Source organism: Athalia rosae, chromosome 7 (genome assembly GCF_917208135.1).
Source record: "Athalia rosae chromosome 7, iyAthRosa1.1, whole genome shotgun sequence".
Classification (NCBI taxonomy): domain Eukaryota; kingdom Metazoa; phylum Arthropoda; class Insecta; order Hymenoptera; family Athaliidae; genus Athalia; species Athalia rosae.
Genome location: NC_064032.1, coordinates 9,566,896 through 9,589,185, shown reverse-complemented (window position 1 = coordinate 9,589,185; position 22,290 = coordinate 9,566,896). Strand labels below are relative to the sequence as shown.

The window sequence follows — 22,290 nt, the reverse complement described above, 5'->3', positions numbered from 1 at the left end:
TCGCGACAGGCACCGTACCATTATACCCATCCTCAGCCAACTCCATTCGTGACTTACTGCCAAGTTATTTATCCCGCCGCCGTACCATGCATCGAGACTCTTATTTCTACTTAACGTTTATTGTACTTAATAAATACCTCGTCGCACAATCATATTTCAAAATATTTGTCTTTATTTATACTTAAAAAATCTATGTAGTTATGTTCAACAATCGAACCAATGGGTGCATAGATTTTTCTTAAATAGAGAATAAAACAATATCCAAAAGTACACAGTAACATTTACTTCATTCTTTAGGTTCGTCAAAATTGAATTTGAAATTATCATCACCGGAATGTGATATTCTGAATAAGCTCTTTGAATCCGTATTCCCATGAGCTTCAGAACTGTTTGTTTCGATATTAAACTTTGCAGCTTTTTTGACGAATATTGATTTGTGTTTATTTTTCTCTTCCTTAGGAGTCTCTGTGAACTTGACTATCGACGTAGTTTTGCCAAGTTTCTTCTTGTCATTCTCCATTTTGGTTCTATAATCTCCAAAAGTTGTCCTCATGAACTGCCGTTTTTTTATTAATGGGGCATTACTGCTTTTCAAAACTTTTAATGTTCTATTTATGTCTAAAGTTTGCTTCACGCTGAGCTTGCCCTCACTCAACGCAGTATGTAGCTGTTGGATGCACCAGCAAAGTTCGAGTTCTAGTTGATCTTCAGCCTCTGAATCTAGTCCAGTCAAAGTATTCATTGTCGAAGAAGATGAAGACAGCGTGTCAGGCAAGTGTTCCAGAGCTTGGGACGACAGTGATGAAGGAGGTTTCCTCTTCGGAGGAAAGTTTTTACCACCCTACGGCACATTAATGAATATGAATATACCTATTCAAAAGTAAGTCAATAACATAAGTAAAAATTGGGTTGAAACGAATCGGTTTTTTTCATTGCCTTTTTTGTTATAAAGGGTTGAGAATGTCTACTTTCTGGGCTTTTTAGTCGGTACTTTGCTGTTCTGAAATACCATCTTATAGGAAAAAGCAACATAACCTCCGGGTAATTTTGAATCAACGAGACATTGGATAGAGATATAAGCTGATTGAAGAAATACTTTGTTCAAAAACAACTATTTAAATTTGCCAGTAATATTTTTTAATTCATTACTCACAGGTTTATATTTCGGAGGCATATTTACTCGACGCATCAACGACCACTATTGTCAAGTATTAACGCGTTGTCTGCGACCTGTCTAACCAACGAATATGAGGGGCTGTCCGGGGTCTTCGATTTTTTTCTCCGTACATCATCCCAGATTAATTCCTGTTTTCTCCCTGTTTGATTTACAATTTTTCCCGATTTTCTGAATTATTTGTCAATTTTTCCGCCCCTGAATGAGTGTAGGCCCCGAAAAATAATTGTCCTATCTCCGAACAAACCCGTAAAAGTATTGACCCTTCGTTGCACATTTTTCAGGGGAAAAAACACCAAAGACTACAGTCTTTGCACATTTTTCGGGGTGAAAAACACCAAAGACTAGAGTCTTTGCACATTTTTCGGGGTGAAAAACACCAAAGACTACAGTCTTGGCACATTTTTCGGGGTGAAAAACACCAAAGACTACAGTCTTTGCACATTTTTCGGGGTGAAAAACACCAAAGACTACAGTCTTGGCACATTTTTCGGGGTGAAAAACACCAAAGACTACAGTCTTTGCACATTTTTCGGGGTGAAAAACACCAAAGACTACAGTCTTGGTACATTTTTCAGGGTGAAAAACACCAAAGACTACAGTCTTTGCACATTTTTCGGGGTGAAAAACACCAAAGACTACAGTCTTGGCACATTTTTCGGGGTGAAAAACACCAAAGACTACAGTCTTTGCACATTTTTCGGGGTGAAAAACACCAAAGACTACAGTCTTGGCACATTTTTCAGGGTGAAAAACACCAAAGACTACAGTCTTTGCACATTTTTCGGGGTGAAAAACACTCAATTAACTTCTGTAAAGCACGTTGCAATTTGATCCGCAATTTCTTACTTCATCGCATTGTGTCAAAGGTTTGATTCAACATTCAATTACAGATGTGACTTTTGTAACTTTATTAATGAATGCGGCTTTACAAGACCAATCAGCTTCGCATGAAGATTCTTCTATAGTTGAGAGTGAAGCTGTTGGCGAAACTGAGGATGAAATAGTTGACACCGATGCTGGTCCTGGTGAAACTAGTGAAGCTGAACGTATGTTCAAATTTTGAAGTTTTAAAAGTAATTTCTAACCAAATGAGCTCTCTAAAATGAAGAGTACAATGTTGATGTTTTCCATAATTTGCAGCTTCATTGTACAGGTGGTCTACTCATTGTGTACTTTTTTCTTTTGGAGACATACAGATCTATGGAATCCAAATTCGACTCTGGAAAGTATTCCCAGAAAAAACTTTGGGAAGAAGTTGCTCAAATTTTATGTGCTGAGGGTTATAGTACTGTCACGGGACTCCAGTGTGCTACAAAACTAAGAAGCCTTGAAAAAACCTATAAGTCGACGAAAGACCATAATAACAAATCTGGCAATGACAGGAAAACATGGCCATTTTATGAGGTATACGAAAAACGTCAATTAACAATCAAAGCTTTTTAAATACTTGACAATTTATATCATAATGCGTATATTCTCATAGATCATGGAAGAAATATTTTCCAAAAAGGCTTGGTGCAATCCTGTTGCTGTGGCATCATCCACTGGGCTCTGTGTACAGCAGCCAAAAGATACCGCGGATTCTGACAGTGCATGTTCACTTAGTTAACGCATTATTTTATTTCTACCCCTTATTGTATTGATTGTTTCTTATTAAATATTTTCAGAATCATCAAAGGCTACAAATGGTGCTAAATCTTCACTGGCTAAAAGACTGAAACAAAAAGAAATACACGAAGAAAATAGAAACAAAAGACGTAGAGAACAAATAGAAATGGACGCTATATTTCTTGAAATTCTCGAAAAATTATCAAAATAATAATACGGTACTTGTTTTACTAATGTTTTATTTTTAAGTTACAATCAATTTTCATATTTATGTACTTCATTTGAAAAGTTTATTATTATTTCATAAAACTTGTTCCTACTTCTTGAAACGTACTTTATACAATTAACTGTAAGATTCGCAATACTTACCTAAGACTGCTACGATATGAACTATGGCTGTGCAAGTAAAATAAACAAATTGCTTTTATATTGAAACAGCTTGACTACTGTAAATTATTCACAATAACGTTTCTTTTCAATACCCCAGCATTTCGTATTACTTGGTGGTGAATATTATTATTTTCAATATTCTCCACTGGAGCTGCTGCTATTGCGACCTCAACGATTTCATCTCCTCTTAATATGCAAATATTATGAATCACGCAACACGCTACGATATACTCAGCCATCAAATCGATTCTTGTCATTGGTAAGCAATGTAGCAGGCTTCTCATACGTCCTTTCAACAAACCGATGCATCTTTCCACCATTACTCGAGCCATTGAATGATAATGGTTATATCTCTTTTGTCTCTCCGTTAAATGACCATTATCACAGAAAGGTGTAAGTAAGTGTTGATGCAGCTCGTACGCTGCATCACCTAAAATATGACTATTCTCTGGAAAGTTCTCATTTTCATACAAATAGTTGCTAACTTCAGATAATCTGAATACTCTTCGATCATGAACTGAACCGGGATGACCAACATAGCAATGTGTAAGTAAAGATCTGTGATCACACACCAACTGTAAATATAAATACAGATATGGAAATGAGTAAGAATTCATACAATGACTTATAAGTGTTTGGACAATACAATTATGATGATTTTAAATCTGTATAAATTAATTACAATTAGACTAAAATGCCAAATTAATTTTTAATCACCTGTAGTTGAACAGAGTGGTATCCTTTTCGATTAACATAATCTGCAGGGATTACCTTTGGTGCATCAATACTAATATATGTACCATCGATAGCTCCGATAGTTTTTGGAAACCCACTACTCACTTCAAATCCTCGGATCACATCAATAGCGCGATTTCCCAAAGGCCATTGGATGAAGTTTGGAGCCCTTTCAAACAAAGCATGAGTGACTCTTCGTACAGCTCTAACAGCTGTAGCTCTTCCAACATTGAATCTATTACAAACTGATCTGTGACGAATGAATAGAAAATACATGAATTATACTGACTAGTACAATTAATTTTGACCCAGAGATTTGCATTCACTTATTACCCATAAGAGTCCATTGTCGCTATCTTCCAAAGAGCTATCATTAACTGGTGGCGAGATGGAATTGTTAGGCACCCAGGTGCACGCCTCATCAAATCTTCAGCCAAAATATCATGTAGAAAATCAAATGTATCTCTACACATTCTATAAATATGAAAAAATTCCAATATGATTATCAACAGGCATACTTAATTAAGATGATGTCCCAAATAAGTGACACAAGTGACCTGAAATAACTTTTGAATTCATTGTCAGAATATCGGCTAATGATCTCAATGTAATTATTAATACGCGGACAACACTTTCGTTTTCTTCTTCTTTGTAGGTCTACTTTCCAATCTTCATCACAGCTAGATGAGGTATCGTTACGCCGGTTATTACGACGACGCATCATTACTAAAAAAACTGCCTTTTTAAAATTCATTTGATTATTTGATATCAAAATTAATTCAATTCATTTTGTATCAATCTCACTTCAAATATACAAAGTTAAATTGATAGGCGCCAGCGCTGCATACAAGAAGCAGCGTTTTCATAGCAACCATAGATCGTTCCACATTGCGTTCCACCTGAGTCCCCGACTGCAACATTTGCAAGCTAGTGGAATAGGAACGATCGCGGTCGCGGGCGTGAGCGTTGCGATCGTTTAGTGGAACGCACCCATGATCTAGCTCGCTCGATCGTTCCGCCTTCTGTTTACATTCCCGCATTCTTTTGTTACGCTTACCGCGAGGTCTCACAGCTAGAGCTGATCGCGTAGTTCCTAAACGAAAATAGATTTCCCGCCGTACCGTAAGAAACTATCGCCACCAACCCGGTTCCCTTTGCTAAATACTACCAGTAACTGTGAAGTAGATGTAATTATCGAATATTAAGCAGTCAGTACCATCTAGTCAGAAATATCTTTGTTGCACTCGTTTAACGCCATGGTAACAACCCAACTGAGCTACGAAATGTAAACACCCCATTCCTCTAACAACCAGCCATCATGTCAATCTCGTGTTTATGTTCTGACTTTACCTACCGCAATCACTAATTGTCAGAAAAGTATACCGCAAAAGATTGGCGCCAACTATAACAAAATATGCACTATGACGTCACATACACGAGAGGGAGTTACTTATTCGTTTAAACATTGAGTAACTATACTTCGTACTAAAGAGAGCCAGCCCTGGGTAAATTTTCGTGGAGAGTTAGCGTGCGAAGTGGGCGAAGCGTTCAGTCGGTAACTTCCGAATGGGTGAAGCGTTGAGAAGGTAACTTCTGAACTGGGTGATCGTTTAATCGATAACTGGGAGCGGGAAAGGCGTTGGTCGATAATGATGAAAACTGAATTAATTGGCGCGCCGAGATTTCAATTGTTTAAACATTGTTCATATTGCTAGCATCAAAAAATGCAACAAATTGAAGAAGAAAGCATTGCGGTAAGTAAAAATCGAATAACAGTGATATGCATGACTAGTTTCAGTAGCAACTAATCAATATTTGCAAGTAATTATAACATTGGGTATATTAATGTTATTGTATTTTGCTTTTAACAGCAATATTGTTATCGTTGATGGTTACACATACATGTAACCTGTAAATTTGCATGGCATATCCATTCACTCGATGACCCATATCAGATTTGTTCATTTCTCGGGAATATTTTTGCAAGTAATTATGTGATCAGTGTTTAGAGGATATAACATACACTAAGAATATGGTGAATTTTGAGAATTTTTTTTCTTGTGAAAAATCAATTGCCTGACTCAAATGATCGCGATTTTAGTGATTTCCAAAAAAAGTCTAGAGAATTGACATGTAACATCAAATATTTTGGAATGCGTATGAAATTTCTGTTAAAAAAAATGTTCACTGGATGAGAATAATTGTTGAAATTGACCATGCTTGTGCTTTTCGAGGGTGTCATGTAGCTCATAACAATTTACAATTGAAATTGGCTGTATTTTATAATTCTACGATTTCACATCAATGCAGAACATGGACTTGGCCATTATTGAGGCCAGGCTCAAAGAGCTGGATGCGACCAGGGCGCTCCTCCTGGCCATGAAGGCGGCCCAGCAGCCGAATCCCACCGAACACAAGGGTGAAGCCGGTGTTGTGGGAGAAAAGGTAAATCGATAGAATGGGTCAATAGTTTTTTTCCATAAGTCGTAAGCGGTGAATGTAAATGGTGAAAACAAAGGTCTCTACTTCCTTATTTTATTCTATTGATAGGTAATTACCTTTGTTACGCTATATTGATTTGCAGTGCAAAATGAAATCTATGATGTAATAGGTTGAATTTTTTTCAGAAGTGTCTATTTATTCGATTCATGCAAAATTTCACGTTGTTTACTCATGCTTCGCATCGCAAATATTTTGTTGTATTTTTTTCTCCTTGAAAGATTGTTGTATTATATTCGCACGATTCCATCGAGCCGATCAATCGCCTCTTCAGGATCAATATCAAAGTTATCCTAGGCCAAAAGTTATTAACATGGATCGTGTATTGTGAAATAAGTAAATATAGTAAATGCAGAACAATCTTCCAACAGAAAATGAAGATCGGTAAATGATCGCGTTATAAATGATCAGCGGAAATCGTGCAATTTTCTATCAACCACAAAAAAGACACTCCTGCGACAATTCTAATTCTTTACATCATGAACTTGATTTTTCACATCAAATTCAACGTAGGGAGACGACAATATGGAATAAAAATCTGGAAAAATTGGAGTTTTTGTTTCCGCCATTCGGGGCTGATTGAACTTTTTTGAAATTTCGGATCCATTTAGGGACTACCCTTACTGCCCATAGCAATGAGAAGTATGAGATGAATCGGTAGATTAATACAATAACAGCATAGCTGTTAACAAAAATACAAGAATGCAAAACTTAACAGATCAATTAACGAATTAACAGGCAGTTGAAAAGGTTCAAGCGGCTGGTGGAGGCGGGAGTCTCAAAAGAAAGCATCGGGCCGGAAGAGATAAGGATGCGAGGAGAAATAAGTGAGTGTTCCAAGTAACATTGGCATGTGGCATTATCGGATACGACAGAATTATCATGCCGCATACAATTTGCTGTTCGTTGAAAACTTCATTCATGTAAAAGTATCTCGAATACCTCACTTAAGTACCATTCTCATAATTAAAAAATGAAGTCACAGCCGTTTGTCAAGCGTTTTGGCGTGAGGCAATTGTGTGAATTGGAGTGGATTTGCTCTAATGATCGATATTGTTGAAGGTACAAATGGTCAGAATCTATGTCAGCACGTAAAGCTGCTAGCAAAGGAGGGAAAAAAAGCGGCAATGACGAGAGGAAAAATGAAAAAGAGGAGAAGGAAAAGTGGAAGAAGAGCAGAGGGCAAGGAAAGAAGAGCGGCTACCGTAACAACAAAAAATGGTGACCGAAGAATGTTGCGAGTGCAGCTGATGGGCCTCAGCCCATCACCTACACAAATTGTATTTTCGGTGCCCAGGGGCTGCCAGCGCATTAAAAGCGCTTTTTATCAATATTATTATTATTGTTATGACAAAAATACCTATTAATAATTATTTTTGAACAAAGAACGACGATTTTTATTTTTCTGGCCAATTAGGATATACTGCGAGAAATCCAAGTATTATTTTGAAGAGCAGAACCAAGCCTAATCCAAAGCTAGTCTACAAAGTACTTTGGTCTACGAATTATCTACTATTGTATACAAATGTCTTATACCACATCCATACATACGCACAATCTTTAAATAGTCTATCATTTCACGTTAGATCCGCTCTTTAGATACCTAATATTCATGACAAAAAAAACTTTCAATAGTTTCATCGATGGATTTCATTCTTCACAACTAACAATAAGTCGACTCGATAAATTTTGTCAAAGGAATAACCACTTTACTTTGCTAGTAAAAGATGATTCAAAACATGGATAATGAGGGGCTCACCCTTCAAAACACTCCCTGTATTTATCAAAATTTAACAGAATCCTGAATTCGCACAAAAACATCCATTTTTTAATACTCGTCAAGCGTACGCACCCCCCGAACAGCGTTGGATCCATCCAATTGTCTCATATTAGTTGATTTAAAAATTCTGTTTCTATCGAATATACATTTCAGAATCTCATACTTTTTGTAACAAATGGAAGTTGGGGAAGTCGCAAAATTACCAAGTTTTACAATATAATAACGTTAAGATATTTTTTTTTTTCAATGAGGATTTCAATTTTTACCGTAAAGATTATCTTGCTGGCTCACCGAATCAATTTCTACGTGCGATGCATTCAAAAAAATTGCGAAAACAAATGCGGCGTCTGTGAAAATATCAATAGCGGATAAAAATTCGATAATCGATTCGACAATCGATTCATCGCCACCCACTTCATTGCTTATATCAGATGAATTTGATTATTCATGTTTGTTATTCTTGAAAAATCAACATCGTGTCAGGGCTTGATACGCGACAATCATACCTTCGTATAGAAGTCCAAAAGTGTGAAGTATCGTGATCCAACGACATTGATAGATATTTTATAAACAATACACGACCCTTCCACAAATATAATGCAATTTAGGTTCGTCTCAAGGGCTCGCGATTTTCGGTGAGTTGAATCGTGTCTCCTAAAAATTAGCGACTTCTTTGAGTCGAATTTCCATAAGTATTTGTGTCTTTTCTGATTCTTCGCTCGAATTGGGCGGAAAGAATTGTGCAACCTCAATCAATCGCCCCAACTGAGCAAAAAAGATCATAACATTTCAATTCATCGCCCCAATCGGGCGGAAAGAATTGTAAAGTAATTTGAGTGGTTTCTTGTCTTAACTGTGCGAAAAGAAATTCGTAATACATTACACACATTATTTGTGAACATGGACGCTCCGGTTACCAAAAAAAAATTGTCACATAGTACCACATGCATTTATTATCGCTGTGGCGCACGAAGTAGAGAAAACGTACCTGGTCTCCGATTCCATGCTCTTCCGATTAGGGATAGAGACCGGCTAAGCACGTGGCTCGTCAATAGTGGACGAGACGACTTAGCTACCGAATCTGATCGAGAATTGCAGAAGCTCGCTTTATGTGGTATGCATTTCTCAGAAAACGACGTTTTTCCTCGATCAGGGTGGTTGAAGCGTGATGCTGTGCCTCGCCCTTTCGAACCAGATTATGAAAGGGAACCGAGCGAAGTTCCGTCTTTCGAGATGCGGCAAGAATGGCGCAGAACAAGGCACGTCTCGCTTACATGGCTGAAAACACAGCGCAGCTTGATTGTAAAGCTCACAAAACAGAGCCTTCGTCTACGCAAAAGAGCAAATGCGCAAGATGAGAAAATAAGACGTTTGCGAGAATGCATTCGTCAAGGATCATTCTCTGACGAGGGTTTGGTTGAAGCATTACGTCCTCGCATTCATGGTTTTCTTTTGACCTTTGTGATGATGCAGCTCTTCCATAAGCCAGGAAACTCTTTTACGGAAGAGGAGCGGCAACTTTCGATGAAGATGCATTATGCGTCTCCCAGTCTCTATTGGAAAATGAGAAACGAACTGGGTCTTGTGTTACCATCGATAAGCATCATTAAGGAATGGTTTAGTTTGATCCGCTTATGGCCAGGTATTTGCTCGACAGTTTTTCAATCCTTGAAAACTAAAGCCTCCGTTATGGAGCCCAAAGAGAGGAACTGCGTACTGATTTTCGACGAGATGAAAATCAGAAAAGGTCTCGATTTTCATGAATCGCTTCAAAAAATTGAAGGATACGAGGACCTTGGCAGTTTGGGCTGTTCATCCGCGGTGACGACTACTGCGCTAGTTTTCATGGTGCGAGGATTGTTATGCAACTGGAAACAGCCGCTAGCATATGTCCTAAGCGGTACAGGTGTAGATTCTGCTAACTTGGGCTCACTGTTGGACATGATTTTGCATAAAATCAACGAACCGGGTCTACGAGTCTGGGCTATGGTATGTGATCAAGGTACTAGCAATCAAAGTGCCACGCATGCGAGGACGCGCGACGGTGAACCATACTTCATGTTTAACGGCGCGAAAATTTACACGCTCTTCGATATTCCTCACTTATTCAAAAGTATAAGGAATCAGCTCATACTCCGCAACTTCCAACTCGGTGAGAATACGGAAGTATCATGGATGGATCTCAAATCCTTATGGGCTATCGAAGAAAACAAAACTACAAGGGCAGCTTGTAAACTAACTAGAAAGCACGTCTACCCTCACGACTCTGGCAAAATGAAGTGTCGTCTGGCGCTTCAGGTATTTAGCCGCAGGGTAGCCGCGGCTCTGGAAACTGCTTCGGTAACAGGTCAAATAATTAGCAAGACCAGCATGAACACGGCTAGGTTTTTTGAGCTGTTGAACGATCTTTTTGACAATTTGAATAGTCACGGTCCAATAGATCCGAATCGAAACAAGTGTGCGATGTCTGACTTTCGTTCTAACGTTCAAGAAAACTTAGAACGGGCACTAGAGGTATCTTCCAAGTGGCGAACTATCACTAAGGATGGTTTGAAGATTCCTCCATGCTTCCGAGGCTTGCAATCGACCATCAGAGGTATCTTGCAACTGTGGCAAGATTTGAGAGCAGAGGGTGTCAGATTCTTCCTAGTAGCTCGTGTCAATCAAGATCCCGTTGAGAATTTGTTCTCCAAGATCCGTACGTACGGAGGGACTTTTAATCCCAATCCCACGGCGAAAGCTTTCCGGCAAATCCTACAGAAAAATATGACTCTGAACTTGCTGAGCAGTGAAGCTCGTGCTCGCGAACTAGAGAATACGCTTGACCGTCTCTCCGTCGACATTGAAGACGAGTCGCAGGTGCGGGCAAATGTCAACCATGTTGTCATCGACGTTGACGAGAATCCCGAGGCAACTCTCGAGATTTGTGCCATTGAGTACTTCGCTGGCTACATTGCTAGGCGGTGTATCCAGCGTACTGAATGTGCGCGTTGTCACGAGACTCTGCTCGACACAACGCTACAGCTGGAACGTAGTGAGCAAGTACTCGTATATTTTCGGGCTTACGAGACAGCCGACGGCTTAGAGCTCGGACATCTCTGCGCTCCATCGAAAGAATTCTCTTTCGCCTTTAGGCTGCTAACTGCTGCATTCGATAACATATTTCCGGTTATCAAAGGAGAGTACGGAATCCTGGACAAGGCTTTCAGTCTCATTGTCTCGGTAGTGCACAGCCGTTTTCCCAGCTGGTTCGATGATCAAGTTTGCAAAGAACATCGAAAAGCCATGGCATACGACGTGATGACGATTAAAGTCCGTAAGGTCACCAAGTGGCAGGGAAACGCCGAAAGAGTCCCGAAACCTCGGGGGCAGGCCTCTGAGACACAGCGGAAGCTGGCGATTCTTAAAAGCGCTTAGCTTCTTCCTCTCGGCTGAAATGCATCTCGAACGGAATATTCTGCACATATTTAACGCTATATTCAACACTTTTTATTTGCATCATATTCATTAGACCGCGCCAAAAAAACGACAATTTTTTTTTCGCTTCACGTTCTCTATATCATTCCCAGTTCGGACAAAACATCCCCGATTTGAGTTCTGGAGACTTAGAATACCGTGTACCCCTTTTTGGATCACTTTTACTTTCGTTCCCAAAATATCGTGGATATTATCCAACCACATTTCGATATGAGAACTGAATGATCCAATTCCTATGAGGCAAGCTGCCATATGGGAGACAAATCCGTGGTGAAAGCATACGAATGCCTTTTACTCGGGCTATTGGACAAATTTTCACTAGGGAAGCCTGTAATTTCTTTTCGCAAAAAAAAACAAAAATTCTAGAAATACTTCAGCGTAGGTTCAACATATACCTGTATAATTCAGCGAGTTGTAACCGGAAACGTACGAGCGGTGAAAGTACTCAATAATTGGTCGCCAATCGCCATATGATATACAAATATTCCAGGTAGACAGAAATTACAGGCTGCAAATCAATCGGCCTCCACGTGGCGTCTCCTGGAAATACTCGTAGTCGAGTAGCTAACAGATTGATTGATTGGGCGAAATTCCTTTTTCGGATTAAAAAAAATCTTTTTTTTTACGGAATCTTGTACTTAAAGGTCTGAAGTAAATGTGTGGTAAATATCATGTCGAAATTAAAAAAATTGCTATAGTGTTAGCAGGGAAATAATATACAATATATAAAACTTAATATGTGTTATCATAAACTGTACTTGAAATTTCAAACGAGTTTTTCTCGACATAGCTTTTTGGCAATTGGTTGGCATGATATCTAAAAAAGTATTGACCGATCGGCATCAAATGTTTACTGCATAACGAGCATTGTTTTTTTATAAGCTACAAATCCTACCCCCGACCTAAGAAATTTTTTTTTTTCGACCCACTCTAATGTATATGGAGTGAAACACCGTTCGTTTTTTTGTATCAGACCAACTGGAGGGTAAAAAACATGCCAACCATTGCCGGACGCACTCGCGCGGCGTCATGGTCGAGGACGGATGGCAAGCGTGTTTCCGCAGGAAACTTATTGAAAAAATGGTGCAATTGCCTGAATATATAACAAATACATGTGCAAAGCTCGAATCCAATCCACCGAATAGTTTCGTCAATAAAAAATGTCAAATGAAGCCGTAATTTCACCTCAATAAAGCAGAATGCCCCCTCAAGTTTCGTTTAATTTCTTTCAATTCTTATATTTCCTACTTATTTTTTTATAATAACTACTTTTTGAAACTCGTCGAAAAAAACGGCGAAGTAGAATTACTTGGTTTGGTACGTAACATCACTGCCTATTCGGGAGCAAGCAGAACAAGTGATAACTTGTATAGTTTGTAACGTGGCGTTTTCAGCCCCGTTACTACGGCACCCAAATCTCCCGGAATTTCCTCCCGTTTTTCGTTAATAATCTAGAAAACTGCAGCACACCGAAACGAATCACCAAGGCTAAATTGAAATAAGAGATATTCCGTATGTTAAGCTAATTTTCGTTGTTGTTCCGAATATTCTCTTATGTGACCTGGGAAAATACCGACGAGTTGAGCCAGGACGACCTACGAGGACCTCCCGGGCCCTTTCCTCCAAGGGTACAACTCTGACATCATCCGTGCCAATCAGACTACCGATGTGCACTCTCCCGTGGTGGACCGGACCACCAGCTGATGACAGCATCGCAAACATCTCCCGCCTCCCGATCTACCGAATCGCTACCGGCGTATAGGACCGCAAGACGACCCGTCTACGATCTCCCGCTGGACGATAGGTGCGTAAGACGCTCTGCTATCGACGAATGGATGCTACGGAAGGCGGCGTATAGGGTGGCATGAACTGAGTAGTGTCACCTCCCGTCCCGTAACTTACTGGCCAGGAGCCAGACCAAAATAACATCTACCGTTCCGGAACTGATCCCGTCACCGGGTAAAACTTGGTAACCTCCCGAGATGACGTTCTGCCTAGGAAGACATGTAGGAGCCGAGGCACAAGTGAGCCCAGGACTACATTCCGACTCCCGAGACGACATAGGATAGAGATGTTGCTCTTAGGATGAGGACTCCAAGTGCCTGAGTCGACGCAGCCTTGGATGGCCTTCTGAACGCAGACAGCCAGCCGGTCAGTATTCAAAAGCGAGCGCGGCCGATGAGGAAGCATGGATGATGACGTCAGAGGAGAGGAGAGGCGCCGAATAGGCAAATTCAATTGTCACCCGAAGAATTGCGCCCTACACCTGTGGCCTAATTAGGAGAGGGAATCGCCAATCCGGACGATTTCCGAGTAAGAAGATCCTGGACACCGGCGCTCAACTCGTCCTACTCTACGAGATACCGTCAAACAGACAGGACGTTTTGGCTAGATCCTTCCTCACCAATTCAGATCTTCCTTTGCCGCTTTCCCAAATCTACCGTCTCTCGCTACCGTTTTTCACCCAACACTACCGCTACCGTTGCACTTTAGATTCACTCCTATCCGCCCCTTAGTTCTCAGTATATTTAAATCTAGAGTCAGTTAAAACCTTTATATTAAGTTAGAGTCAGTGGGTGCCGAACTCCTTCCGTTAAGGTAAGGTTTTCCACCTTCAGAGAGAGGCACGAAGTAGCCACGTGGGGATTGCAAATTGCCTAAAATATTACGTATTTTGTTTTATTGTTTTTGTAAGTCGGTGGGAACTAGCCCCACCGCAGTTTATTTAGAGTGTAAGTCAGTGGGTAAAAGGCCCACTGCATCCAGTTTATTTAGAGTGTAAGTCAGTGGGTAAAGGGCCCACTGCATCCCGTAATTTAGAGTGTAAGTCAGTGGGTAAAAGGCCCACTGCATCCAGTATTTGATAAGTCGGTGGGAACGAGCCCCACCGCAATTTGGTACGGTCCGGTCCGTTACGTTTTTCGGTTTTTTGGGCAATTTTGTAATTCCTCCCGGTTTACCTCGTGGCTGAATTCCGTTACCGTACGTTTTGTATTTTCGCTCTCTGAGCATTTAATTGGTCTTCTACCGTTTCTCCCGTGCATTTGCTGCACGTGGTATCATTTAGCACGTTGAGTTATTAAGTAAACTCTAAGTACTACGTTAAGGAAAGCCTTGGTGATATTTGGTGATGCTGTATGGTATTTTGTTATAATTTCTGTAATATTTTCTCCCGTATTTAATGCGTCATTCTTTGGGTAATTTGTTACCCCTACGGTAAATCTTGCGTTCCGTTACGTTCCCGATCAATTTGGAAAATCTATCGTCTGTTACCGTAGAGTAGCCACGGAAAAGCGCTCCGTGTAAAACCGCGCCTTTTCTCCCGTTCGTAATTATCGCACATTCGGATAATTTGTAAAAGAATCAGTAAACTCCCGTAGGCCTTTCGGATATCGAAATTATAATTCTGTACTCCCGTAAATGACCTCCCGCTACCGTTAAACGAATTATATTTTGTTACTCTCGACCTATTGCAAATCTACCGATTCTGTATTTCCTACCGAATTTGTTAAAATACAGTCTCCCGAAATTACGTTACGTTATCGTTATTTTATTTGTGCCCGAATTGTTGTTGTGGATCCACGCCACTCTACCATTTATTTCGCTGTTGAACAGCCTGTGCCTAGCCAGCCACTCCGCCGGATCTGTATTCGTTTATTCCGTAAGTTTTGTTATTTCGTTAAGTGACGCGACACGCGTCTGGCGCCCAACAATCTTTTCGTTCCGTTTTCCGTTTTCAGTTTCGTACAGATCGCGCCGAAGGCACGTGGGTTTTTCCCGGGTCCAACCCGCCTGGGGGAAAATAGGAAACCTTCTACGTCGCAAGTGGCGCCCAATGTGGGGCCACTAAAAAGGTTGAGTTTTAAAAAAAACCACGTTGCAAGTTACCTAGCGCGCGCGCGTCAGTACAGTTAGCGGTGCCGCTACGGCAGACGTGTTCTGCCGGACTCCTGCAGACGGCGCCTTAGTACGGTACACTAAACTCTCCACGGGGAGTTCCGTAAGGCTGGCTCTCTTTAGTACGAAGTATACTCAATGCTCATAGTAACTGTCGCGGCTGATAAAGGTTCTACTTTCTGCCGTCTGGCAGGTGGTGTCAGCGCACCGAGTTTGCAATCACAGCGAATTCTATTCGTTAACTCCCAGCAAGGCCAACGGTTGGTTATAACCATTGAGTAACTATACTTCGTACTACGAAAAAAAATAAATTAAATCAAAAAAAAAAAAAAAAAAAAATTGGAAGTAGTAGGACTTGGTGGGCTTTTTAGGAGAAAAAATTCAGAATTCTTGCACGGCAATATAACATTAGCCCGCCAAGAACTACGTACTCCAATTTTTTTTTTATTCAATTTATTTTTTCAATCTTTATTGTTTTTAATTCATTGAATTCATTTTCATCAATTGCTTTCCAATTTCGTCATCTTTCAATTAATTATTAGGGTTGTTTTATTGTTATTCCAATCTTCTCTAGAATTTATATCCGTGTAGCAAATTTCCATGTATTTGGCACAGTAATTGATTTGGATGTTTTTTTTCCTATTATTCATGAATTATTTTAATTAATCATTAGATACATTTTGATGCTAGTTATTGTTGAACATTTGTTGTACTTGGCGAACTTTTTCGCACCATAGGTGCCTTTTGTGGGATGTACCATTCTTACGAATTTCTGTTCACCTTCTTCGAAAATTATGATCCAGTTGTCATTCGATTCGGAGTGACACCTAGAAACTTTTTAAAAAATTTCGAGTGGCGGAACAACAAACTGCAAAAGTTATGAAAAATTTAGTGCAAAAAAAAACGGGGGTTTGGTTTTTTGCAAATATCTTAAAAACTATTGCAGATATCGCTCATTTAATTCCTTATCTTACAAAGAATGAAAAAGACTGGAAGTTTTGTAGTCGTATGTTGGATAGTTTATAAGTTATTCGATCAAAAATGATGGGAAACTCGAAGAAAATACAGACTTAGGACGTAAGAAAATATTCAAAAGTTCATGAAAACTAGGCAAACATTTTTTGCGTCAGCTAACAACGCATGGTTGGTTTTGTTCAATTTTGTCATATTTAAAAAAAAATTTATCACAGAATTATATTTGTTTATAACAAATTGTCTATCAGATAAACAAATAAGAAATGGACAAAAAAATTCTTTTTTTTTGGAATATCAAAGTACAGTAAAAACCATGATTTTTAAAACAAAAACGGTTCCTTAATATTAATATTTAACGTAAGAAAAAAATTGTTAATCAACAAATGCGATTTTCAGCAATAAATAAATTTTTTCAAGAAACGATTTTTCGCTTAAAAATTACTGTTTTTATTAATGAATAGATTAGCAAGAAAAATTTTCGAAATATCATGTGAACAATGCATTTGTTCATAACAATTTTTTGAACAACGTGAGTGAAAAATTAAAAAAAATGTTTTCGTGTAAATTTTGGTAATAACAATTCGAAGTAATCGTAATATTTGAAAGGAGGGAATTTTTTTGTTGTTTTATTTACGATTTGAATTTTTCATGCCTTAGATTGTCGCTTAAAAAGCGGGAAATCAAAAATTTTTCAGTTTTTCCAACGGGGATCTCTTCTGAAGCCTTTGAATCAGAGCTCCGGCAGTGAAAAAAATCTCAGGTTCCAAGTTCAAGAATTCTGTGGATTCGTATGTTCAGTTATGTCTTTTAAAAAATACTTGATTAACAAAAAGATATCTCTTTGAAAAATTGGGGCAAAATTTTTTTCCAACGTATTATTGTTCATTCAAGTATCCGAAAGGTATGTAAATTTTTTAAATTCTTAATTTTAATATTTGATGGGTGAAACTGATCTTTGTTGTTCAAGATGCCGAATCGGTCGGCGCGCGCGGAACTCACTTCACTCGTCTTAGCCCTATTTTCGGCTGAATATTCAAATTATAAATAATGGCGGTGAAGTTTCGTGAGGTGGGTCTTTTTCGTAGGCAATTTCCCGCTCTTTAAGAATCTTTTTTTTCGATTTTCGATATCTGCAATAGTTTTTTAGATATTCGTAAAAAACCAAACCCCCATTTTTTCACTAAATTGTTCATAAGTTTTGTAATTTGTTGTTCCGCCACTTCAAATTTTTCAAAAAGTTTCTAGGTGTCACTCTGAATCGAACGACACCTCGATCATAATTTTCGGAGAAGGTGAACAAAAATTCGTAAGAATGGTACGATAATTTTAATTTACAAGATAAAATAAAAAAAAATTCACCTAGTGCTAATTCGATTACTTTCTGTATGCGCTTTTTGCAACCCTACAAGCTACACAATTGCCAGTTTCTCGATTGACGCGTAAGATCAGAATCGGAACACCGCGCGCCAGCGAGAATCGATAGTATGCGTGCATATCATTTACAGGGACCCGTATGCGTGTAAGTGACCGACTGCAGCGCACCAAGTAGTGGGGCGGGAAAGCTCGGGCCGTCCGTGAGCCTTTGCATGTGTAATCTCATGTACGCGAGCCGCTTCGTGCCTGCGTAAAATTGGGCAATTTTCGTCAGCGCTATCTACTAGTAGGGCGGCAAAGCTCTTGCATACATGTACAAGAAAAAGTACATAAGCATACCCCCACCACGTCCTCCGCACCTCTATTCCCATCTACCTCAACGTATTTGCACCAGTGATCTACACTCAACGCCCGCGCATTGGAAAAACATTTGAAACACGAGATTTCATTACTCTTTTGTCTTGTTAATGCGTTGTTAAGGAGATTCATATTGTATAGCGCGAAAAAATCAGAAGTAATTAATCTCATGATAAAATGGACGAAACCAGGCGTGGACGGGTGATAGGACTCTGGGAGTCCGGTGTATCAGTTTCAGCGATAGCAGGTGAAATAATCCATGACCAGTAGACAAAGCTTCTTTCTTGATCAATCAATATAATCGATTTCTGTGACCATCTCATTTTTGTAGCCGAAGTAGATATCAGCCTCTCTACAGCAAAGCGCTGGATCGAGAAGTTCAGAGTAGGTGGCATCGCGGGACTGCAGAACCACCGAAGAGGCAATGGTGCTGCTCGGCAAACAACAGCTGTCGAGGATCAAGTCTGTTTTTTCCATTAGTCTTATATATCTCTTCTTTTGTTTTTGGATCCATTCATTTCGTCAATCAATTATTTTTTTATCAGGCCATTGTAGCACAGGTGAGGGCTGATCCTTTTCAGGCAGCAACCATTGTCTGTCTCACCGTGGGAGTCGCTGCCAGCCCCTGGATCGTCCGAGCCCGACTGAAGGAAGCAGGATTGAAGTGCAGGAGAGCGGCAAAGATGATGGACCTCACCAACAGACATTGAGAGGACCGCATCAGTTTTGCGCTGCAGGGGCTGACAATCCCCGACGAAGAATAGAATACGGTCGTTTTTACCTATGAGAAAGTTTTTTCCTCGGATAAGGATGGCCGGTCAAATGTGTGGAGGGAAGATGGGGAATGCTACAATCCGCAAAATGTTGTAGCGGGGCATCACAGTGGACGCATAACTTCAGCGTATTGGGGGTGGATTTCGGCCGCTGGTCCAGGGGAATTTTTGAAAATAACGCGGAACATGAATGCCGAGCAATACATTGATATTTTAGAAAATGCATTGCGTCCTTCCGTGAGGGCAATATACCCGGCCCAAGACATGCCCATTATTCGTACTGTTGAGGACAATAGCGCAGTGCATCGAGCCAGAAGCGTGCAGGACTGGTACACAACTCATCCAGAAGTGCAGCGGCTCGACTGGCCAGCCAAATCCCCGGATCTCAACCCAATAGAAAACTGAGGCCTGTTGCCAGAGAAAGGGAGGAAGACCTGAGTCTTCGAGTCGAAGCAAAGTGGGACAAACTCCGCACCAGGCCAGAGTACTTTGAGGCAATTGTTGGTTCGATGCACCGTCGAATGCATGGTGTACTTGAAAATGATGGTTGGGGGACACACTATTGAATGATGACGTAAGCGCCTAAACTCCACCACCTCGTTATTGAGTACTTGTGTAGTTGGTGGGGCATTGACTAATAAGAGCTGAGTACTCTTTACCTTTCGCACTGTGCTGTTGCCTGATAATCCGAAGTAATTGGCATTTTATTAAAATTCTTTTCCAAAGTATTTTTTGTCTCTTTAGCATAACATTTTATACTATAATCCATATTCGTTTCAAGTTTCTTGAGTCTATTTTTCACTGCTCTCTAATCAACCTATTCTGATCAATTGTAACGGGTATGGTTGTTTGTATTTTCTTCAACTTTTTTAACTACCTTGTAGCTTTCAGTACATATCTCGGTTCGTAGTATTCGTAGGAAAGGTAAGCATTGTATTTTCTAGAATTTTTTTTGTCCGGGCGATGCCTTACATGATGAAAAAATAGGAATTGTTGGGTATCGTCATATAAATTTAAGGCTCGTTGTCATTCAGGGATAGAGATTGTTGCGTTTAAAGTTACGGGGGGTGGGGGTCGAAGATTTTAGATTTTCGCGTTATGGGTGTAGAGATCATTGGGCATATTTGGAACAATCTCAGGGTTTTTGTAATGTTAGGGCACCCATCTTTCCCACACACAAAACAACATTTTCTTCATTAGTATTTTTAGGGAACTTTGCCGTGATTTGCTCTCATTGTCAGCTGAATTTTTCTTTATTCTACAATTTGGTAAATCAGTCGTAACAAATAGCTTCATATTAAAATAGCCATCTTTGTCTTTCGGGAAAAACTATCCCATCACTTTATAATTTCATATTATGCATTAGAGGACTTAAAAGAGTTAATTTTCAATTCATTTTACTGTTTATTTGTAGGTTCTACTCCAGGGTTGCCCAATCTTTTTTTGTCCGTGGGCCGGATTCATCATGACATACGATTTCGCGGGCCGGATTCTTTATAATTACATATCTTAGTAACATCTTTGAAAAAAATTCAACATTTTAAATGAATTCACGAATATGTTTGTGGTGAATCATTTTTTTTAAATATTTATAAATTTTATGAAAATTTTGCGTTTTTTAATTTATTTTTAGAATTTAATGTAAATCATAAAAGGTTAAAATTTCAAAAGAACAAAATCTGTACTCACGATTTATTAATGTGAAGTCTGATGTTGTTTTTCAGAAACTAATTTTTTAATATTTGGTTCAAGTTGAGTGACGTTCATCCTTAATATGGAATGAAGGTGATCATCTGAAAGTCGAGCGCGAGACGCTGGTTTGGCTCTTTTTAAAGTTGAAAATGTTTGTTCACAAATGTACGTGCTTGCAAACGCCGTTGTCATTTTCATTCCAAGGTTTCTCAAATTCGGCATTCGCAAATGTGTCATGCCGATGTCATGTACAAATACAAATTATTCAATCAAAATACATATAACAATATCAGAAATATTGTAATTAATAAAATTCACAGAAAATACTTTAATAAATTTAAAAAATACGCGGTATTTGGGCAATAATTTACGAATATACGACTAGGAGCTCGCGGGCCGGATTGAGCTTCTTCGCGGGCCGGATCCGGCCCGCGGGCCGTAGGTTGGGCACCGCTGTTCTACTCGATAAAAATCATTATATTTTTTCATATCATAGATTTTGCGTTTATTTCAAGAAGTCAATTCATATCGGTTTTTTAGTTTGTAAATTTTTCTCGAGAAGAATGAATTTGTTATGTTATGTCATGATTCATTTGTCAATTTTATGCAAAAGACTTTAATTTTCAATTCATTTGATTGTTTATTTGTAGATTCTACTCGAGAAAAATCATTATGTTTTTTTATATCATAGATTTTGCGTTTTTTCAAGAAGTTAATTCATATCGGTTTTTTAGTTTGTTTGTAGATTTTTCTCGAAAAGAATTATTTCTTCGTTTCGTTGCATAAATTGTAGATTCTCGTAAAAAAATTCACTCATTATTAGTATAGTTTATTTTTTGTCAGAAATGAGTAGGAGTAAATGATAAATATTTATTTTTTGAAGTATACTTAAGTTTTGACTCGTAGATCATCTTGTATATCCCACATTCATAACTCAGTATTTATTTTGGTTATTCTCTGTTTACGACAAATTTCGTCTTATGAAATGTAATTCATGCTTTGTTTTTGCTCCAAATCAATACAAGCAACGCACATTGTTTTGCACTTCCAATCAGATTTACCAGTTCCATGCTTTATTCTCCACTTACATGTTTCTCCTGTTCCTACCAACAATGGAATTCTGTAGACCACCATTTATCCTGAATCGACATATTGTATATAAATTTAATACAAAAAATTGTATGAATATCACATCCAAGTATGAATTATAATAATGTTCCATCCATTGCGATGTTCAGTTATTCAAATGATTCCCTGTTGTTGAAGTGTTATTATTATGATCCTGTAAATGAAATCCCATAGCACATACCCGAAATCTTTATTTTCAGTCGTCAGCCTGTATGATTCGCACCGCACTCCTTTGATTGATTTCAGCTTCTAGCTCTCATATGCAACATATCAATGATCCACAAAGATTTATGTCCTCACATTGAATGGAATAATGCATCAAAGAACTTACTGTCGATTTTCCCATGGTATTTTCTGCAATAGTGTTTTGTATTTTTCGAAGTGTTGTTGATATTCTGGCAGAGAGAACACCTCGTATTGTTTCTCAA

General features: G+C 39.1%; 5 protein-coding genes across 12 annotated transcripts; 3 read left to right on the top strand and 2 right to left on the bottom strand.

Annotated features, from left to right (window-relative positions):
• Positions 1 to 149: 149 nt before the first annotated feature.
• Positions 150 to 1,546, bottom strand: LOC105691116 (UPF0488 protein CG14286). Its single transcript, XM_012409398.4, has 2 exons — positions 1,154 to 1,546; positions 150 to 841 (listed from the first exon to the last, which is right to left on the bottom strand). Exons 1-2 carry the CDS (start codon positions 1,187 to 1,189, stop codon positions 287 to 289), a joined length of 591 nt encoding a protein of 196 aa, XP_012264821.2. The 5' UTR covers positions 1,190 to 1,546; the 3' UTR covers positions 150 to 286.
• On the top strand, positions 742 to 3,220 carry LOC105691117. Of its 3 annotated transcripts, XM_048659149.1 has the most exons (5): positions 742 to 880; positions 2,068 to 2,223; positions 2,318 to 2,581; positions 2,661 to 2,781; positions 2,845 to 3,220. In XM_048659149.1, exons 2-5 carry the CDS (start codon positions 2,191 to 2,193, stop codon positions 2,994 to 2,996), a joined length of 570 nt encoding a protein of 189 aa, XP_048515106.1. In that variant the 5' UTR covers positions 742 to 880; positions 2,068 to 2,190; the 3' UTR covers positions 2,997 to 3,220. The 3 variants fall into 3 exon arrangements, with proteins under 3 accessions (XP_048515106.1, XP_048515108.1, XP_048515107.1); XM_048659151.1 differs by lacking the exon at positions 742 to 880 and having other exon boundaries at positions 1,849 to 2,223; positions 2,374 to 2,581; XM_048659150.1 differs by lacking the exon at positions 742 to 880 and having other exon boundaries at positions 1,849 to 2,223; positions 2,661 to 2,766.
• On the bottom strand, positions 3,008 to 5,363 carry LOC105691073 (putative nuclease HARBI1). Of its 6 annotated transcripts, XM_048659144.1 has the most exons (5): positions 4,715 to 5,258; positions 4,468 to 4,636; positions 4,244 to 4,384; positions 3,893 to 4,160; positions 3,008 to 3,750 (listed from the first exon to the last, which is right to left on the bottom strand). In XM_048659144.1, exons 2-5 carry the CDS (start codon positions 4,632 to 4,634, stop codon positions 3,229 to 3,231), a joined length of 1,098 nt encoding a protein of 365 aa, XP_048515101.1. In that variant the 5' UTR covers positions 4,635 to 4,636; positions 4,715 to 5,258; the 3' UTR covers positions 3,008 to 3,228. The 6 variants fall into 6 exon arrangements, with proteins under 6 accessions (XP_048515101.1, XP_048515104.1, XP_048515105.1 ...); XM_048659147.1 differs by lacking the exons at positions 4,468 to 4,636; positions 4,715 to 5,258 and adding an exon at positions 5,265 to 5,363; XM_048659148.1 differs by having other exon boundaries at positions 4,244 to 4,337; positions 4,429 to 5,258.
• Positions 5,364 to 5,559: 196 nt separating this feature from the next.
• On the top strand, positions 5,560 to 7,902 carry LOC125501945. The gene is made up of 4 exons (XM_048659152.1): positions 5,560 to 5,664; positions 6,221 to 6,355; positions 7,148 to 7,236; positions 7,472 to 7,902. The coding sequence occupies exons 1-4, from the start codon at positions 5,635 to 5,637 to the stop codon at positions 7,632 to 7,634; spliced, it is 417 nt and encodes a 138-aa protein (XP_048515109.1). The 5' UTR covers positions 5,560 to 5,634; the 3' UTR covers positions 7,635 to 7,902.
• A 10,454-nt stretch (positions 7,903 to 18,356) lies between these two features.
• Positions 18,357 to 18,979, top strand: LOC125501903. Its single transcript, XM_048659030.1, has 3 exons — positions 18,357 to 18,516; positions 18,601 to 18,731; positions 18,815 to 18,979. Exons 1-3 carry the CDS (start codon positions 18,447 to 18,449, stop codon positions 18,977 to 18,979), a joined length of 366 nt encoding a protein of 121 aa, XP_048514987.1. The 5' UTR covers positions 18,357 to 18,446.
• The last annotated feature ends 3,311 nt before the right edge of the window (positions 18,980 to 22,290 follow it).

Bases quoted from the DNA above. Each gene is read 5' to 3' on its own strand.
- LOC125501945 (XM_048659152.1), top strand. From the start codon at position 5,635: ATGCAACAAATTGAAGAAGAAAGCATTGCG. The intron at 5,665-6,220 runs GTAAGTAAAAAT...ACATCAATGCAG, and splicing joins TTGAAGAAGAAAGCATTGCG to AACATGGACTTGGCCATTAT. The intron at 6,356-7,147 runs GTAAATCGATAG...ACGAATTAACAG, and splicing joins CCGGTGTTGTGGGAGAAAAG to GCAGTTGAAAAGGTTCAAGC.
- LOC105691117 (XM_048659149.1), top strand. From the start codon at position 2,191: ATGCTGGTCCTGGTGAAACTAGTGAAGCTGAAC. The intron at 2,224-2,317 runs GTATGTTCAAAT...CATAATTTGCAG, and splicing joins TGAAACTAGTGAAGCTGAAC to CTTCATTGTACAGGTGGTCT. The intron at 2,782-2,844 runs GTTAACGCATTA...AAATATTTTCAG, and splicing joins TGACAGTGCATGTTCACTTA to AATCATCAAAGGCTACAAAT.
- LOC105691116 (XM_012409398.4), bottom strand. From the start codon at position 1,189: ATGCGTCGAGTAAATATGCCTCCGAAATATAAACCT. The intron at 842-1,153 runs GTGAGTAATGAA...AATGTGCCGTAG, and splicing joins TGCCTCCGAAATATAAACCT to GGTGGTAAAAACTTTCCTCC.
- LOC105691073 (XM_048659143.1), bottom strand. From the start codon at position 4,664: ATGAATTTTAAAAAGGCAGTTTTTTTAGTAATGATGCGTCGTCGTAAT. The intron at 4,161-4,243 runs GTAATAAGTGAA...CATTCGTCACAG, and splicing joins GCGACAATGGACTCTTATGG to ATCAGTTTGTAATAGATTCA. The intron at 3,751-3,892 runs GTGATTAAAAAT...TTATATTTACAG, and splicing joins ACCACTCTGTTCAACTACAG to TTGGTGTGTGATCACAGATC.
- LOC125501903 (XM_048659030.1), top strand. From the start codon at position 18,447: ATGGACGAAACCAGGCGTGGACGGGTGATAGGACTCTGGGAGTCCGGT. The intron at 18,517-18,600 runs GTGAAATAATCC...TCATTTTTGTAG, and splicing joins ATCAGTTTCAGCGATAGCAG to CCGAAGTAGATATCAGCCTC. The intron at 18,732-18,814 runs GTCTGTTTTTTC...TTTTTTTATCAG, and splicing joins CAACAGCTGTCGAGGATCAA to GCCATTGTAGCACAGGTGAG.